The sequence below is a fragment of the Dermacentor albipictus genome, chromosome 2 (genome assembly GCF_038994185.2).
Source record: "Dermacentor albipictus isolate Rhodes 1998 colony chromosome 2, USDA_Dalb.pri_finalv2, whole genome shotgun sequence".
Classification (NCBI taxonomy): Eukaryota; Metazoa; Arthropoda; class Arachnida; order Ixodida; family Ixodidae; genus Dermacentor; species Dermacentor albipictus.
This window is the reverse complement of record NC_091822.1, coordinates 123,997,879-124,017,075: the sequence shown is the minus strand read 5'-3', so window position 1 is coordinate 124,017,075 and position 19,197 is coordinate 123,997,879. Positions and strand designations below refer to the sequence as shown.

The 19,197-nt window shown below is 45.9% G+C and overlaps 1 protein-coding gene across 3 annotated transcripts in view; it reads left to right on the top strand.

The window, feature by feature from the left end:
* Positions 1-10,667: 10,667 nt before the first annotated feature.
* The window catches only part of LOC135910739 (uncharacterized), a 29,690-nt gene continuing 21,160 nt past the window's right edge, over positions 10,668-19,197 (top strand). For all 3 annotated transcript variants that reach the window (XM_065442810.1, XM_070533939.1, XM_065442809.1), the window contains exons 1-5: positions 10,668-10,876; positions 12,536-12,654; positions 13,418-13,567; positions 14,529-15,023; positions 18,169-18,553. In XM_065442810.1, the coding sequence (XP_065298882.1) occupies positions 10,813-10,876; positions 12,536-12,654; positions 13,418-13,567; positions 14,529-15,023; positions 18,169-18,553 (1,213 nt within the window). In that variant the 5' untranslated portion in view covers positions 10,668-10,812. The remainder of the gene's footprint in view (positions 10,877-12,535; positions 12,655-13,417; positions 13,568-14,528; positions 15,024-18,168; positions 18,554-19,197) is intronic.

The window sequence follows — 19,197 nt, the reverse complement described above, 5'->3', positions numbered from 1 at the left end:
CAACACCCCGACCTTTGGTGAGACCGACACCACTTCTCTCGTCATCCTGCGTCCGCTTCTCCACGTCGAGACTACTATGCGCCCTCACAGTCGTAGTCAGCCTGGATTAGCGTACTGTTAATACCATCCTAGCCCTAAGCGCGTTTCCTGTCGTGATATCTCTTGGAGTGTTTATTTTATGCCTTTTCATACTGGTTATAGTTTTATTAAAAGATTGTGTGTTTGTGTTTTTTGAAACAAACGGCTTTGTCCTCAATTGGGTTCTCGGAGGCTTTGGCTCAGAGAACTGTCTGAACCATTAAAGAACAGAACTTGCATCACAGCGGTTATGTTTGGCAGCTCGCCGTCAATCTCATCTTGGTGGAATGAAGCTTTCATACGGGATTGTAGACGAAGAAAAGTAGCTCGGGAAAGTCTCCAACATAATCATTCAACAAAAAATTGGATGGACAATAAATTCTATGCAGTTGTGTTAAAAATAACTTTGGCGATAGCTAAAGGCGAACGAAAAAATGCGCTACATTCAACTTTGTCGTAGCGAGAAAGAAGATCGGCACCATTTTGGTTTTTACGAAACAAAAAATCTGTTCAACAGTCCGTATGGTCCCATTCTTCTATTCTGTCACCCAAAAAAGCGGCGGATTCACTAAATGAAATCGCGAAAGGGCTTGAAGCACGCTTTTCTTCACATTATCCCAGACCTAGGATGTTTAAAGGTTCGGCATCTGAGTTTGTAAACGTTTCTATGTCATAATTATTGAATGTCATCTTAACTACACTTTGATCAGCTCCTGGACCAGACGGTATCACAACTGCTATGATGAAAGTATTGCTTAACTCTTTCCCAGATGAACTCTTGAGTATAGTTAACTGTAACCTACAATATGCATGAACCTCAACTTCTTGGAAAAATGGAAAATCTTGGCATTACTTAAAATCAAAACCTCGCAAATATGTTGGACAACATTCGGCCAATTGCTCTTACTTGGAATGTACTCAACATTGTAGAAAAAGTAATAATTGTCCGCCTCAATGACTTCACTTCTCAGGGCATTCTGAACTCGACACTAATATGATTTAGGGCTCAATGGTATGGTCAGCTCACGTTTATTTAAAGAGCCGTATTCAACTCGCAGAACTATCACACGATGTATCAGCATTGGTAACTTTAGATATTGCCAAAGCATATGACAGTGTGGAACATGCAATTTTAATTACTAGATTAGTAAGATGTGCTGTTCCAGGCTATTTAGTGGCCTGGAGTTTAGTTACTTTGGGGTAGAGAATTATTTTGTGTCAAGGATGGGGTGAGATCGGGTACCTCTAAGCAGACGAGAGGCGCACCACAGTGAACAATTCTTTTACCACTTTTGTGTAATATTTTGTTAGCTTCTGTCCTAGTTCATCGATATGTGCAACTCTATCTCAACGCTGATGACATTGCATTTGTCTCCGCATCACGGCATATGAATAAGTTATACCAAATGTGCGATCATATTTTTCTGAACTAGAGTCCTGGCTGGATGGACTGTCTTTTTTGCATAACGTCAAGAAATGCTAGTTAGTTGTGTTTCCATTGTGAAATCCCGTTTTTCTTTCTCTTCCCCATTGAAGTGATCCGATACCGCAAGTTGCAGCTTTGAGTTACTTAGAGATAAGTTACGATGGTAAGCTAAACTGGGAGCAACAAATCTAATTAAATGCTAGAAAAGGGCAACGTGCAAAATCATTGTTGCACTGGTTCAGTAATAAAAAAACAGGGATGCGTAGAGCTACGTAGCTTATGATTTATAAACTTTACGGCCACCTTATTCTCGAATTTGGCAGTCTTCGTTTTACAGGATGTGCAGCATACAAACTATGTCCTTGAATAGAAAGGCAAGCGCTGCGCCTCTGACTTGGGCTACCATGTTTCATGGCTAACAATGTACTTTATTTGGAGTATGGAATTCTTCCGCATGAATCCAGATTTAAGCAACTTCATATCCTGACCTTCCTTAAGCTTTGTGATCCGACCCTTTTTCATTTGCAGGCTGTGTTTATCAATTCTCCCGAATTATTTTCCATACCAGGTTGGCAGCGTTACCAACAGCCACAAGTTTTGTTCAGGGGCAGTTGTCGAAGGTTGAAGTTTGTCTGCCGAACCTGATTTCTCCAAAATCTAATTCGTTCCAGGTAAAACCGGGAAATATATGATAGTTTCCCAAAACACGCAAAACTTCTTCCGGCGCGCATACTTGAAGGTCTCGTTCAAGATCATCTTAACCAATTTCCGTGTCACTTAATAATTTCAACGGACGCTTCACAAAATTTAAAGAAGGCCGGTGTTGTAATCTTTTTGATTCAGCTTAATTGGTCTTTTGCTCTCTGTCTCGCCGATTACACTCCAATATTCCTTGCTGAATTCCTGGCGATAATTCTCGCCATCAGAAAATTGGGTCCCCAGATATCTAAGATAATAGTGGTTACACACGTGCTTTTGGTCTGTGCATATTCAACTTCCACTAATTGGTCAAATCTGTTAAGTATGTTTTCGACTCTTGTCCCAGTCAATTTGTTTGAAGTCCACTTTGTCTGAGTCCCTGGAAACAGGGGAGTCTTTTTAAATGAATCAGCCGACTCGCTATCATAAGTCGGCCGCGGTTAGGAACCACATCTGTTGTTCGATACCACGGGTGGAAATTGTGGTATCACGACCCAGGTTGGCCTGTGGAATGCACTTGTCTGTGGTATTTGTTTCCTTGTGTCCTCGTCTTTTTCGCGCTGTTTCACCTCAGTTCTAAGTATGAACCAACTAGCCCTCATCAAGATCTTACAGGTCAAGGCCTTTCAATAGCCGTTGGGGGGGGGGGGCGCTCACGTTGCAGCTCGGCCTCCTCCTTAAGAGGAAACTGTAGCTCGGGTGCTCCTATCTAAATACAGGTAGAAAGAGAATTCGTTTTTCTTGGCAACCACTGCACCAAATTTGGCGTTGTTTTTTTTCGCATTTAAAAGCAAAACATAAATTCTAGTGGTTGTTGATATCGATTTATCATTTCGGTTGTCACTCCTTTATTAAAGATTGACCAAAATCGCAAATTTTCAGAAAATGATACTATCAACTTTAAAACTCGGTAACTCAACAACGATAAATTATATGACAATTCTGTGAATTGCATATGACAGTACATCTACAGCGGGCAAAATTGATATGTTACACATGAAGCAAAAATAATATTAAGTATTATGTAAATACGGCTTTTGCAGAACCCTTGTACATAACGTAACCAATTCACGTAAGATACAAATTGACATACCGAATTTGTCCTCTTTGAATGGTCTAATGGATGCCGTTTACAGAATTGCGATATCTGTTCTTGATGCAGAGCTATTAATTTGTAAACTTCGTGCTTCTATTTTTTCGAACTTTCGAATTTTTCAAAATATTTTAAACAAAGTTCAGGCCCTAAATCGAAATTTCGCTTCTGACGGGCACTATAATTTAACTTCCTCTCTCAAATGCAACAAATTTCATTAAAGCGATCCAGGGGTTATCTCAGAAAAGCGTTTCTGCGTTTTACATGTATTTCAATGGGCGCATCGGAGTTGGGCCCGATCTAAAGCCTCCTCTTAAACAATTTGTCTAGGGATCAAATACATGAATATTAACTGCATTGCCATTGCCAAAGGTGCTGCAAACGATTTCTTAAACGCTACGCACTGTCAATACAAGTAAAATATGTATTTTTCATAAAAAGATATACTCGTCTGTGCCAAAAATTGTGCCCAAAATGACTGATATCAATGCTCCCATGTTTTTTGTCTATTGAATAACTAAACAAAATATCACACGAGCTTTAGAACTATATCAGTTCGAAATCAGCAAAGCAGTGCATGCCACTGATATGGAAAATGTAACGGCCATTAAATGAACAAGTTGAGGTCAAATATATTAATGAAACTTTGTCATTCAAGATCCTTGTTTACATTCTTGTACATTTGCAACGGCCAATGAAAAGTCTCAATGACGCTGTCATTTGTTCTATTGTATTACGCAGAAGCAGCTTTCAGCGGTCGTTTATCGTGAGTAATTGCACCGAAACTATAGTCGCAACAGAGAGCACGTATAAAAAGCATGAGTTCTGCAAAATATACGAGGGCGAGTCAAATGAAAGTGAGCCAATGCGAATATATGACAAACGGGGTACTTTATTTAAAAGTAGCCTCCATATGTATTTAGACATTGGTCCCATTGACTAACGAGTCGCGTGATTCCCGTGTCATGAAGCTGCTTGGGTTGCCGCTTCAAAAAGTCTGGAGCTGACTCTTTCACGTCATCGTCCGACACGAATCTGGTTCCCTTGAGCTGTTTTTTCGGTTGCCCAAAAACGTCGAATTCGCAACATCACGGCAATGTCGACGGTGACGGCAAAAGTGGTCCTTGAGTGTCCGTACACTTGCTGTCGTAATAAAAGCAAGTGGAACAACACTGCATGCATTACGGTGAGTTTGATGACGCATATATCCAAACACATCTCATTCTGCAAGTTCAAAGTGCAAGCTTACCGGCTACAATTCGTAAATTACAATATATGCCGTAAAGTGTCTAATTAAAGAATAATTAGCAGGTGTTTAATTCGTTGAATATGTGTCTCGATTCCTCGTGCAAATAATGACCACCTCTCTGAATAATCCAGTTCAAGGGCTAAAATTATGTTATCTGCAACAGGCAATATTTAAAAAGCCCGGAAAGCTTAAGAATGAATGTCATTCCATATACGCTCAAACAAATGCCATTAGAGTTTGTTTGTGGAACTGTTCACTCTTCCGAACTGCTGCCTTTTCGGGACTCGCCCGAGAGACATGGCTCGGTCACACTGGGCGCTGTTTTTTTTAGAATGACGACGTTTAAACGTAGTAATACGCACTACACGGAGCGCGAAGTAAGTAACAACTATTTATTTCCGACGATTTGCGGATACGTCTCGTATGCATCGACAAATCTCCGAAATAAATAGTTGTCAGTATCGCACATTTGCGCGATGCGTGTTGTGCCCCACTTCGATGTCCTTCACTTGTCCAACCAACTGGTCCCTATCGCAAGCCTACACACGCATAACCGCACGCCCTCGAAATCCGCGCAGGACATGTTGCAGTACACCGTCAAGGTAGCGGCCATCCCGTGTAGTAGTGGTGGTGATTTTAAGATGAAAGGAAGAGAAAAGTGCAGTGCCGTAACTGTCTCTCAAGGGAAGGCACCTCAACAGCACTGCACGGGGTAAGGGGAGTGGGGAGAAAAAGATTAGAGAGTGAATGAAAGTGAGCGAAAAAAAAAACAAGAAGGTTAAAGAAGAAGCAAAGCGGGGCTTACAGCCGAGACTCCGGCCGCTAAATGTGCCCTACAAGTGCTCGCCGTGCTAGAGCCGCTTATCGCAGCTCTTTATATGCTATGAATATTTTGCTTGGCGCTTGTGCTGTTCACGCAGGGGAGGCCCCCACCAGCTTCGTCCTAACGCCTCTATTTTTATGTTCACTCAAATTAGTGACTACAAACTTGATGCGAAGCCTGATTGTGGCTTCATGGATGATATTTGTGAATGTTTGTCATCAGAGTGTTGAACTTGCTTTCGCCTTTGCGCATCTCTCTTGCTATGTCATCATCATCCCTCATCACATCTTTATGTCCCCGTTCCCCCTCCCCCTGTGCAGAGTAGCAGGCTAGAGCACCTTAGCTCAGGCCGACCTCTCTGCCTTCTTTCAATTAAATTATCTCTCTCCACGGGCTTAATTGCAGTTGCGAGATAGCGTCTGCACCATATAGTAAATGAAATGCACATAAAAAAAACACTTGTACAAGCGATACGTTTGTGGCCCTGTGAAGCACTAAACATCGATACAGAATAGGCATAGAAAAAAATTAATTCCCACAGTGTGATCACGTTTAGCCAACGTGTGCACATGCTGGTGCCTTCCATACATAAAAAGTGAACCTGTCTGCTCTGAATAAATTTAGTTTGGAGCGCCATTCTTTTCTGTGCCTTTATTTCATCACATTTTTCCCCACCCCATTACACCACAACATGATAGCTAGACCACTATCACCACCACCACGCTATGTACGTATAACGTTCGTTTGCCTGAGTGACAACGCTGTGCTGCAGGGGTTGCCTGCTCACTATAGGGCACAGCGGGCAACATGAAAGCCGTTCTAGCAGGCTTACCTGCCCGTGGTGATTCCAACGAGACTACGCTTCTTTCGTTGAAAACCGTTTTACAGCGAAGCTGTACATGACTAGGTTTCCATGAATTTTCTTCTCCGTGAAAAAAAAACTATCATCATCAATTACTCGTACCCCCGTAAGCATTCATGCTCCCGTAAGCAAACAAAAAATGTGATGATTCATAGCTCCGTAAGGCAGAGGCTACAAGCACTCAGCAAAGAGAAGCGAACAGTGCTTTAATTCTTTCCAATCACGCATACAACATACAGAACAGCATGTCCAAAACCATCATCATCAAGGGCTCATACCCCCGTGAGCAACGGCTCATACTCCCGTAAGCAATCAAAAATGCAATGATTCATAGTCGCGGAAGGTTCGTGGATACTCACTTTGCGCGAATTATCTGCGATGATACTACCCCTGTTGTCGTTGTCGGTGATATCAACGTGGATGTGTCAGTACTGAAAAGGGAACGGTTTACATGTTGCGTGTTGCAGACCTAGCGATGCCACCCAGATCTGGCCCAACAGACCACACAGTGGCGTACGTGCATCGATTTTACATTATCAAAGAATGTGATTGCAGTTGCAACTGAAATAATGACTTCCGGTCAAGACAATAAATGAGTTAGTTTCTGTGTTCAGAATTAGGCGTTACCTCTGTGTCGGGTACTTAACAGCTTCGCTGGTCAACCACATTCAGAATGTGGAAGGGCTCATGCCTTCTTGGTTAACTTTCCGATTTCTTACGTTACTTTATATTCATTTGATTCTTCCTCAATTTTTTTCACTTGCCTTCTTCGAATTGCTAATCGCCTTCTAATTCAAAGCGAGTCTTGGCCGATCCACCATCGTGGGTAGGAGCCATTTAAGGAAGGCAAAGACACAAACAAGATAACGCCATTCGATCAGCCCTAAAGATTTTCCTAAGATTAGTTCCTCCACAGCTGAATCGTGTAAAAATAGTATGGCTTTTAAGGATGGCTTGCACGAACATTTAATAACGAAAATAATGATGAATTTAAGAAAGTGTTCTGAAATGTTCCCTAGAAAACTGCAAGTCCCTACTGGAACGAGTTCTTAAATTTTTATGCGAAGCATATTACGAGAGCTCAACCCAGCTCCTCAGGCGCGGCGGTGTCGCCTTCAATGACCTTTCACCCCATGCCATACCACGTGACACCGTGACGTCACGCCAGAGGAGAAACGGGGCTCTAACGCGCGCCGTCGCTCGCGGCGTCGCTCAACTCTCGCAAGATGGGCTGGGTGGGAATCGAACCAGGGTCTCCGGAGTGCGACGGAGACGCTACCACTGAGCCACGAGTACGATGCTTCAAAGCGGTACAAAAGCGCCTCTAGTGAATGCGGTGTTGCCTTAGAAACGAGCTGTTTCTAAGGCTCAGGCGTGCGTCGCTTGCTCAGGCGCACATTTCGTTGCCGCGCCGAACGCTGCGTTGCTCGACGCTCACCGCGTCCAATGCGGGGCGCGTAGTCGCTGGCAGGTCGACGGGAACGCTATCGCGTTCCACTCTTGAAGGCGAAGCAGAGTAACGCATGAGTTGTTTCTTCGTCTAGCCGAACCAAATATAGCCAAGCAACAGCAGTTCACCAGGCTAAACAGTGGTTCAACAACTAAAATAAAGGTTAGTATGCTTCGCATCCTGGGCTTAACCTTAGCTAAGCCACAGCCAATTTTTATTATTTTCGTTATTAAATGTTCGTGCAAGCTACCCCAGGTCACTCTACATTACATTCAAATGAAATTGCCTTTTTATTAGCGTGAGCATTCCTTAACGAACTGATTACATCGGTTCTTCCAATAGCGGCACACGTAACAGCGATTAGATATCGAAATTTTTCAGTTCGTAGAGATATCATTGTAACAATAACATCATGGGTCATATTTCAGCACCTAAAATTTCTGTGGAAGATACAGTGGTGTCCATCAAGACAATCAGAAGTAATGATCACCAGATTACGCTGCCGTATCCCTCCATTAAGCCTATAGTCACTCAGGGCTGGTGTGGCGATAATACCCCTGTCTCAATTTTACCTAGATATAGAAACCTTAGAATACTATTTGTTTAATAAGTCGCCGCTATAAATTACTAAGACACCTTGAAATTCCGCTTGCTAAATTAGGCGCAAACGTCACGTCAGAAATAGTTCTAACTTTCGGTGACTCAGTACTGGGTATTTGAAATCATTTGTGGATTCATTGAACCAACAAAAGGAATAGTATTTTAAATTCCTACTTTTACAATCCTCTTAGTGACATTTGTGAGCTAAATCACATCATTATAGTTATAAATTGTACTGTGTAGGGAAGTTTGTAACCTGTCTGTTTCGATTAATAAATTGCATGTTAATTATCATTTCTTGAAATATTACGTAAAAATTCATATGCCCAATTCTTCCCCAATGCCTCAGGGTGGGTACGAGCCATATTCTACGGACATCATCATCATTATCAACGGCCATTCGGTGTACAAGGGTCTACACCTACATCTGTTGCGTGGCGCTCTAAGCGTTCCTTGCGCTTGTCCGGTTCGCAGTTTACGTGAGCTTGCGAGCACGGCCACTTGAAGAGTTTGCTATACCTACGTCGCAACATGTGTTCTCGGATCTCGAGGGATGGGTGCTGCTGCTTCGTTGCAGGCGCCAAAGGCGCGCTTGTTTGTTCCCGGGAGAACTGGGCAAGCAGGCTAACAGTGTTCTTCATAGATTGAGGCTTCGCGCGACCTACACCAGAAGGTTTTCGTTCGGGTAACTCAGTTATGGAAACTCGGTTCGCCGCTGTTCCCCGAGTGGTAACTGTAGACTTGACGACATTTAGAATGTGCTTTGTCATCGTTGGCGCCATACCACTGAACGGTTAGGCGACTTGAAATACGCCGACAGACACACAACATTTATTTTCTGCTAAAACGGCACAGCAATGGGGACGCAGTCCAAGCCGCAGGGGCACTGCTGTTCTAATTACGCCAGTCCAGAACTTTTTGCAGCTCGATCACGGACATTCTCATATTATTTTGTTTGTGGCCTAAACTCCCCAAGCATTCCTATTTACCCCGCTTCATATTATAGACCTTCAAGCTACTTCTTTTCCGAAATAGAAATTTATCGTTTAATTCTTTGTTTTTAGTCCGCTCTGCAGGTGATTTTTTTCACCCAACACGAATTACTAATTCAGGCATGTAGTCTTGGTAGCATCAACTTCCATCAACTACCCTGAAGTCAGCTCCGGCTGGCAGACCGAGCAACGATGGCAGCAAGATCCACCGGGGTCCTGGATTGAAGACACCTAGGTTTTAAATAAAGGTTTGTTTTTGTTGCCCCGGAACACGGCTATAGTGCCCACGAAAGGTAGTACCCACACTGGCTTAATTGCATGAAAAGTACACTCGAGAAAATACTAAAAGGAGTAAAGGCAAATATTTAAAACGAAGCATTAGGCAAATAAATGGTAACCCAAATTCAGAGAAGGCCTATTCATAAACTTAAGAAAACATTAAAAAAATAAAGAGTCACACGGTCGGTACACTAGCAGCGTAACATTCGGGACGCTTAAATGAACTTCTCCAATGCTTTCCCACTCATTAATTCACCTTCCCTTTCTTTTTGTGTGCGTGTTTTCTATACCCACGCCCTCAGTGACCCTGTATTACCATTACTTCCTACAATAGCTTACCTGACGACTACTAGATTCAGGAGATATACAATCACTCAAGACTTTTTGAACCCAGCTGTAGCTAAGTTTTCAGAATATCGACACCTCCTATTCCCTTGGCCCAAAAATTCCTTCCACACCAGAAAAACTGAAGTCATCTTTACCCGATTACGTTGTCGAATACCAAAATTAAACTTCTATCGTCACAGGGCTGGTCTGGTGCCCTCCCCTCTGTGCCCAGTCTGTGGAGAAGATGAAACAATAGATCATTTTTTCATATTCTGCCGCCGTTTCACTTCTTTAAGAAAAAATCTAGAATCAAGATTTACACAGCTTGGTTTGAGCTTTTCAATTATAAGTATCCTTTCTCTAGGAGCCTCCTCTCTTGGAAAGTGCCACAGGGATATTTGCTCATCCGTGGAGGATATTATAAGTGCTACAAAGAGATTGTCTTGCATTCCTAAACATCTTATTTTTGTTCATTTCCTCCAGTTAGCTTTACCTATTTTTGCTTTTAATAAAGATAGCCTAATTTCATCCAAATCTTGGCCAATCCCCCACAGTGGGTGTGCGCCATCGCATAAGGAATGCCATACCATACCATACCATACCATACCATACCATACCATACCATACCATACTATACCATACCATACCATACCATACCATACCATACCATACCATACCATACCACCCGATTCATGGCAAGCCCCCGGGACACATCATGGTGCCTGCCGGTCGGCATCAACGATCGCGCGCGCTGACCCAGAAGCAGAAGTGACGGCCGCGTGCTTCTACCTCGCGCTCTACGGAACAGCTTGTGGCCAGCCGAGCAGCAAACCGTCGCCCCCTCCTGGATCCGCCTTCGAAGAGTGTTCAAGCCTGTCGCTGCACTACGTAGCTGCACGCCTCTCACTGCTGACGGCCTCCGCGCGTTGCGGCCATGACGACGACGGCCGCCAACCCGGCGTCGATGCCACAGAGCAGCGAGCAGCGGTACATTCCAGGTGAGCGACTTCGCGTTTGGTCCTGTCACACGTCGACGACTCGCGCTAACCTTCCATTGCAAAGTGCTGCTATCAGTAACGCCTGTACGTTTACTTTTTTTTTTTTGGAGGTCCTTGCTGCTATCGTATTGCCATAGCAATACGGTGAGCCCAGGCGTACTTTCTCGTCGTCGTCGTCGTCGTCGTCGTCGTCCATATATTAAAGTCCATATAATAAATCATTCCATATGCATTAAGTCGTCGAAAAGCGAAGCACTTCTCGAAGAGGCAGAACGTGTGCGGTGTGAGCTCCCTGAACGGCACCTTGGCAGCTGGGGTAAAAGCATTTTTGATCATGGATCAGAGGCGCGACGCGATGCTAACGCACTTCTCTAGAATTTACCGCTAAATCGCCACCTGCATTTTAAATTGCACACGTATTGACGTTTATCTTTTGAAGAAAAACTCGAGAGCATCCTAGCCAGCCAGCATGTGATTGTTACAGTGACGCAAGCACTTAGTGAGCCTTTACATACGTGAACGTGTTTCGACGTTGTGAGACCGAATACGTGGATGTTCACAATGGCAGGCGGCATAGGCATTGGCGCAACTCCTCCCAGTGCGGCGAGTGGGACAGAATCGTGAAGCTCCAGTTTACTGAGTGGTCGAAGCACCGATCGCTTATAACGCATAGCGTTTGCGTACGCATAGCGTTTGTAGGGTGCCTCTACTGCACGTGTCGGTTTCCGCGAAGTACTCAACTATTTTTTGCCGAATTACAATATATATATATATATATATATATATATATATATATATATATATATAAAAATAATCAGTGAAGTGAGTACGACAGTACGCCTTCCGTGCAAAATGAACGTGTTTCGATCACTCTGGTGATGGGAACTGGGTACTTAACGACTGCCATATTTTTTACTCACCACGACACTTCATTAGCCAGCGTGCATGGCGCAGGGAAAAACTCAGTTTTCTGTAAAAAATTACGTAATCTGGTAGTAGTGCCTAGGGCAGCTGCAAATGTCATGGTTCAGCGTGCGTGCGAATGACGGTTACTGCTTAAGCGGCACTAAACGTCATCGTTTTGAGTTGGAAATTTCGCAGAATAAAGCGTACCGAATAACACGCCAAGAACGTCCGAAGGCACAAGCACGAAAGCTAGAAAGTTACATATGCCGCCCACCGTTCCCACGGTGACTGTACAATCACAGCGCCCAAGTTTTCCCTCTAGTAAATTTAGCAGGAAGCTATGAAAGAACTGCCGCGCGTGAAACCTTAGTTATTACTACTAATCTTGACGCACACCTTAGGCACAAAAAAACCACATTCGCTTGCTCAGTCCCATTTAGTCCCGAGAATAGTCGCAGACTGATGATAGTGCCACCTAAGCATAAATTCACTCATTGCAATGAATAAGCCGGGATGCCATCACCTTGACATGAGATGTGCCATCCGTAGCTCTTACATGGCGTACACTGCATTGATTGAAATACCTAGGCACTTTGATTGATTGATTGATTGATTGATTGATTGATTGATTGATTGATTGATTGATTGATTGATTGATTGATTGATTGATTGACATTTACCCGAAGTAGTACTGTGACTGTAAGGGACGAAGCTGGGGAAAAGACCAGGTCTACAGCCTCGGTGTAATTGCAGCCGACTCAACCAAGCGGAATTCGATCACGCAAGACATACAACGAAAGGAACGCAGCTTCCAGGAGTGCCTTGAGTTTCTCATGCCCGTCTACCTGCTGCCCTTCGTTTTCGGCGACAGGGTAGGGTTATGATGCCACATTCATTCATTCATTCATTCATTCGCGGGGTTTAACGCTGCAAAGCAACATATAGGGAGAAAAGTTGCAGTGGAAGTCTCCAGATTAATTTGGACCCCTGGGGTTTCTTTAACGCGCACCTAAATCTAAGTACACAAGTGTATTTGCATTTCGCTCCAACCAAAATTCTTACACTTGGTCGGGAATCGAGCCCACGACATCGTGCTCAGCATCCGAATGCAAGCAATGAGTATCGCTTAAATAAGGGAGGACCTCTTTTTATCTCTCAGTGATACATATTTACTACCAACTGACACCTGAGAGCGTGCGGTAATTGCTGGTTCGTCATTTAGCTAAATAATAACTATAGTTATTCATTTATCTAAGAAGTTAGTGTACATGTAGCTGCGTAATTAGACCAAATTGGCGCTAAATTAAGGCATGCCCACTTTGTAGGTATACCGAGGACTAGCCCAATGCTCCGGATACCCGTCCGCGAAACGCTGCAGGAACAACGAAACACTCACTCGTTCACTTAACGCGCCCGCGAGCGAGACGTTTCGGCTCCCGTACGGAAGTTACGCCAGCTTTTCAAAGCGTCTTGGCTCCCACATGAGCCGAGAAGTGTTTTGTTCTTTCCCTTAAGCTCGTGGTGTTTTTATGCGGTCCGGGTGTTTTTAGACAACTCTGTCGTGGTCATCCCCGACCACCTGAGCTTTTATCAGACCCTCGACTTCAAACCTTGGCATTCTCGATCCACCTGCAGGCCGGCACGGCCATCTACTGCGTCCTGCTGACCGTGGTGGGACTAATGGGCCGCCTTATTCCGGCCACCGTTGCCGCCGTGCTGCCCATCGTGATCCTGCCGCTCGGTGGCGTCTCCACCCCCGACAAGCTGGCCGCTGAATACATGGGCGTCAGTATTAATTGGCGGTGGCGTTCGGAACCTCTTGTTTTTGCCTGTCCCTGTTGCTTCGATATTTTGGACCCATTTGCATCGATAGCTGTAATTATTTTAGCAGTAAAAACGTTGGCATCACATCCAATCAGCTGCGAACGCTCACGTCTCCATACGAGGTGTCGGTGCTCCTTCCAGCACACGCAAGCAACGGCTTAGCTTTTTAAATCCGACACGTGACACATAGTTCTGTCGTACTTTCTCGGTGAGTCGTTCGAGGTCTACGAGTCCACCCAGTCGCTAGCATCACAACCGCTTGTAACGAGTAGGTCGATTGGGTGATTGTGGCGTTTGACGTATACCCAGATAGAACGATCGATGCGAAGGAGACGCTTTAGCACAGGGCTTTGGCTTAATTTCGACGGCCTGGCGATCATCCATATATATATATATATATATATATATATATATGTATGCCGAGAAGGACGCGAAAGCCGTAACACTGGTGGTGATGCCGCCTTCCTTCTCCTTGAAAGCACAGCAGCCCGGAGCATGGCTTTATCAACTTGCGGGGGCTGAGTTTTTTTTTTTTTTTTTCACCTCTGTACCATATTTTCCTCGCAGCAGCCCGTAACTCTGTTAAGGACAAGAGCGAACAATCTGGGCCTACGTACATGGACAACCCGGACAAATAGGAATACTTGAACACACGCCGATAAGAGACGAGGGGACGCCAGTGTCGGTGGCGCCAGTGTATATGACGGCGCCAACTATAGTGAGAGTGCCTTCAGAGACATTCCAAAGGGTTTGGGCTTAGTATTCTAGCGACTGAAATTAAACCGTGGCGCAGCCGCCCTCAGAAACACTGAACCCAGGCCGACTGCCCACGTCCTCCAGCCTCAAACCCGAGCGAAGCAGCACCGCAAGCGAAATAAAGATCCTCGAAGAACAAACCGTTGTCGCTCGCCAACCTGCGCAGCCCCACGTGCTCACGGCCTTCCTGCTGTTCGCCATCGCCATCTTGGGCGACGAGACGACCGTCTTCTTCCGGCTCTGCCTGTACGCGCTGCAGCGCTACGCCCTGCGCCTGCAGCCGCTCTTCCTGTACCTGCAGTTCCTGGTGTTCGCGCTCAGCCTGCTGCTGCCCAGTGCCCTGGTCGTGGTGTTCAGCACCGTGTTCATCGACCGCTTCGTCACCACCGTGCACAACGAGATCACCGCCGACCAGCGCGGCAGCGTGCGCATCCAGACCAACTCGACGCAGAACTACTTCGACGACGGCCGGCGGCCGCGCTGGTTACGCCGCACCAGCCTGCAGCCGGCCTTCGCCCGCAGGGGCCGCAGCCTGTCCGTGGTGAGCGACACGACGCTCGCCAGCGAGGCGTCCGCCGGCAGTTCGATCATCAGGCAGTTCAGGATGCACCCGCCCACGCCCCCGCTGGAGGCGCCGGCCGCCGGGCGAGGGCACGGCAGAGTAAGGGCGGCGCCTCTAGTTACCAGCGCCTTCTCTGCGTACGGATAAGTGATTCGAGCGCTTCGGGTCTACGTTAATGGGGCGCAATGCGCGGAAACGCGGAAAGGTAGGTGTGTGGTTGGAGGAAAGAGTCATACAAACGCAAGCGCTGTTACCGTACCGAATATTTTTGCTCAAAGAACATAACGGCATGTGTAGGGACATAGAAGGTGAGAGAGAGCTATCGAGCACGATATCGCAGACACATGGGAGTATTGACAAGCCCAAGAAACAACAGTAACCTTCAAACAAAAAGAGATTTGTGACGAGCAAAGTTTAGCAGTCCAGAAGGTCGCAAATAAAGCGGTAAATAGAGGCACACAATAGCAAATTCTTCTTCGTGTTTAAAGTCCCCAACGGTTAACATACGCTTTGCAAAACTGGCACAGCGCAACGTGGAAATGAAGAAACAAGCCGAGCCGGCCAAAAGACAAAAACAAAAAAAGCAGCGCTCTGTTTCTTTTTCTGGCCGGCTCGGTTTCTTTCTTAACTTCCGTGTTACGCTGTACGAGTTTCGAAATGCAATACCAGCTCACTCAATCCTCAATCCTAGTGACATACGCAACTGTTACCATATATACTTCTTTATGCAGAAACCCTTAGGGCAAGTCACAAGTCACACTTGTCCCGATCACGACTTCTATATCCTAGCAACGGCTGTTTCTTTAAAAACATAGCGTGCATCCGCAACTGTTATGGTATAGTACTATAGATAGGACATTCTTCTATCACTGAAATTATTTTTGCGCTCTCCCAAGCGTTTAAGGCAACACCCCGTTTGGCCGATATACCTACGGCCGGAAGTGAACGGAATACGTTACACGACCCCTGCGTATAGCACTCTACAAGTTCCATTTTATGTTTAACCAAGCACATCCAGCATTTTCTTTGTTTGGTTCCGACAAGGTTTTGTTCTGTCAGCGTCCAAATGTGCGTCCTACTTTGCGTGGGGCGTATCGGACAACCTCGACCCCGTAGCGTGAGCCGACTTTCTCTCAACCCACGGGAGAGTGTTGTGCGAATAAGGGATAACTGCTGCTCCTCTCTTTTGATACTGCTCGTGCAGTTTAGTGTCTCGTTTATTTAACTAGTTGCGGCAAGTTTCTCGCAAACTAACGTATACAAACTAACCTCGGTAATACCGCCGAGACACGCCTGTACCTATCCGTGCATATTTTGAAGCTGCTCGCCGCAATGAGTGCAAAGAGCTGCGTTGCTGCGCGAACGACAGACGAGGCTATCGCTCTCTTTACCAATTCTGAATCACTTGAAGCGTAGTTGGCAACATGCCTCACACTTAGTGGTTGATATACCCGCAGTTTATAGATGTGTAGCTATAGCGGAAAGAGATACAAAGAAGCACTTGTGCTTATCCCCCTTTCCTCTAACTTGGTGCTTATTCAATGTCTCACTTTAGTGCTTTGTGTTGCATTCACGCCATGTGTAGTACCAGTCATACGACACAAGCGCAACACTTTTCATACTGAAAGACATTCGTGCTACAATAACGCCAGTGTTAGCCATTGCAGTCAATTTTCAAGTATTCCCGTGAGTGCCAGCGTGCGTGCGTGTGTGTGAGGGGGGTGTATGTTTAACAACAACAACAACAACAACAACAACTACTACTACTACTACTACTACTACTACTACTACTACTACTACTACTACTATAATAATAATAATAATAATAATAATAATAATAATAATAATAATAATAATAATAATAATAATAATAATAATAATAATAATAATAATAATAATAATAATAATAATAATAATAATAATAAGCAAAAGGGACGAAAGGACAACATGCCGCTGGTGGGAACAAAAAAACTATCATGTGTTCGGTGCTGTGCAATGAAACTGATCCTGTCGTCCACTATATTCTGAGTATCTGTGCGCAAGATTGGCACTGGGAATGTCAGCCAGGACCCCTCGCGCAGTGATCAGCAATAAAAGAGCAATTATTTGGGCCAGTGTTGTCAAAGGAGGCCCGGATCATGAGCAGAAAACTTCTAGACAGATAAAGAAATCTGTCGTAGGATATTTACATTCGAAATGGTGAGCAAAATGTTCCGGTATTCCTAGAAAGGGTAGTGCAGTAAAATCAATTCGTTCTGCCAGCGCTAACCGACGCAGCTGAAGCTCATAAAATAACAAGGAAAATTCAAAGGGCACACAAGAAGATGGAATGGAAAGTTGTAAACGTAAAAAGGAGAGAAAGACTGCTGCGTGTAGTTAGCAGACGCGGGTAGGCGAAATTCCAATTGCAATTAAGAGGAAACAGCTTGAAATCCGACCGGTAATCTATAATGCGCGAGACAGTAAACGTTTGTATATTAAAGCAAGAGAACGGACGCAAAAGGAAGAATTGCATTGAGCTTTAGAACGCAGAGGATCAGATCGCGAGATATTATATATGAAACCTGCAGATAAATGTGCAACAGGCTGACACATTAGCAGGGTAAATGGCAGTATGTCTCTGTAATCGAGTACACTTTAAGCAGATGAAGGAGATGATAATGATGATGATGCTTTAGGGGATATGCCGAATTCCGTAAGCAGGCTTTCCCCACACGTCTAACTTGTCCTTACCAAGATAGCTGCGTTCCCGCTTGTAGCACAGTTAAACGTGAAACACGCCTTTTTCAAAGCTTGGACGGTGGCCTTGGACGTAAGGTGGCAGAAAGGAAAGATGTCACCGGGAAGCACGTTGACACCTTATTTACGATTTTAGCTCGAAGTCCGCCAATCTTGGTTAGTTCATACAATAGGACCGACAAGGTGTGCGGAGAAGCACACGTGCATAATTTCGCATATCTCCTGTTACCAAATGAATGTTGACAGAGGGAGGTCGGGAACAGTTAAGGGCGCGCAATTGTTCCCTGTAGCTTCCCTACGCTTCCATATGCTTCCCTGAAGGGAAGCGTAGCAGGGGGCGGCAGAAAGTTAGGTAGGCAGATGAGATTAAGTCTGCAGGGACAACATGGCGACGATTGGCACATGTCCGGGGTAGTTGGAGAAGCATGGGAGAGGCCTTTGCCCTGCAGTGGTCGTAGCCATGATGATGATGATGAATTGTTCCACGGCAACCTCGCTTGCGCAGATGGGCGTGCGCAAGACTTCCTTCGGCACGTTCGACATGCAAGGCGACGAGAGGCCGTACTACCTGCCCGTGCGCCGCATCCGCTCGTTCAGCGTGGAGCCCAGCCAGCCGTCGTCCATCCTCAAGCGCAGCCCGGCTCCTCCGCCGCCTCCGTCGTCGCCGCCGCCGGAGACGCCGCAAGACTGGGACACGTGCCCTGCGGGCATCACCACGGCAAGCGAAGCGCGAAGGAGGAGCACCCAGCCTATGGGCGAATTCTTCCTGCAAGAAGCGGCGCGGTTGGCCGCTCCGAGGAGCTCTCACGACTGGCACAAGGAGACGTCGACGCCACGCGCTGTCCCTGCGCCCATCGTGCTCTCTCCGTCCACGCCCACGTTCGGGACGGGTAGGTTTCACGTCTAAAGCATTTTTTTTTTTTACAGCGCAGCTGTTCTCCTCTACCGTACGAGGAAATTTTCGTGTCGTGGTAAGCAGAAAAGCTCCCCATACGTGGGCCGATCCCGAAGATAGTGTAATACCGGCCCGACCTGCGGTGGAGGTCAAGCGGGCGTTAAGCACTCCCCGTACGAGGGCTGATCCCGAAGATAGTGCAATGCCGGGCCGACCCGCGGTGGAGTGCCTTCGCCATTAAAGAGCCCACATACAAAACTTCGCTGGTCATCCTTCTCCACAAAGTGGAAGGGCAATGAGTTTTTATGCGAAGCATATTACTAGAGCTCAAAGGTCCTCAGGCGCGGCGGTGTCGCCTTCAATACCACGTGACACCGTGCCGTCACGACAGAGGAGAAACGGGGCTCCAACTCGCGCCGCGGCGTCGCTCGCGGCGTCGCGGCGGTGTGTAAGCAGCTGCGCTTGCCTCTGCTAGACACTCACGAGGTGAGATGCCTCCTGGAGACAGAGCTGCTCGTTGGAATGAGAAGCGAAGGTTGCGGCGTGCTACAGAGACTGATGAAGAGCGGGAAGAACGTCTGGCCAAGCAACGTGCTCAGTATGCGGCTCGGCGACAAGTTACTTGCCAAGTTTAGCCAC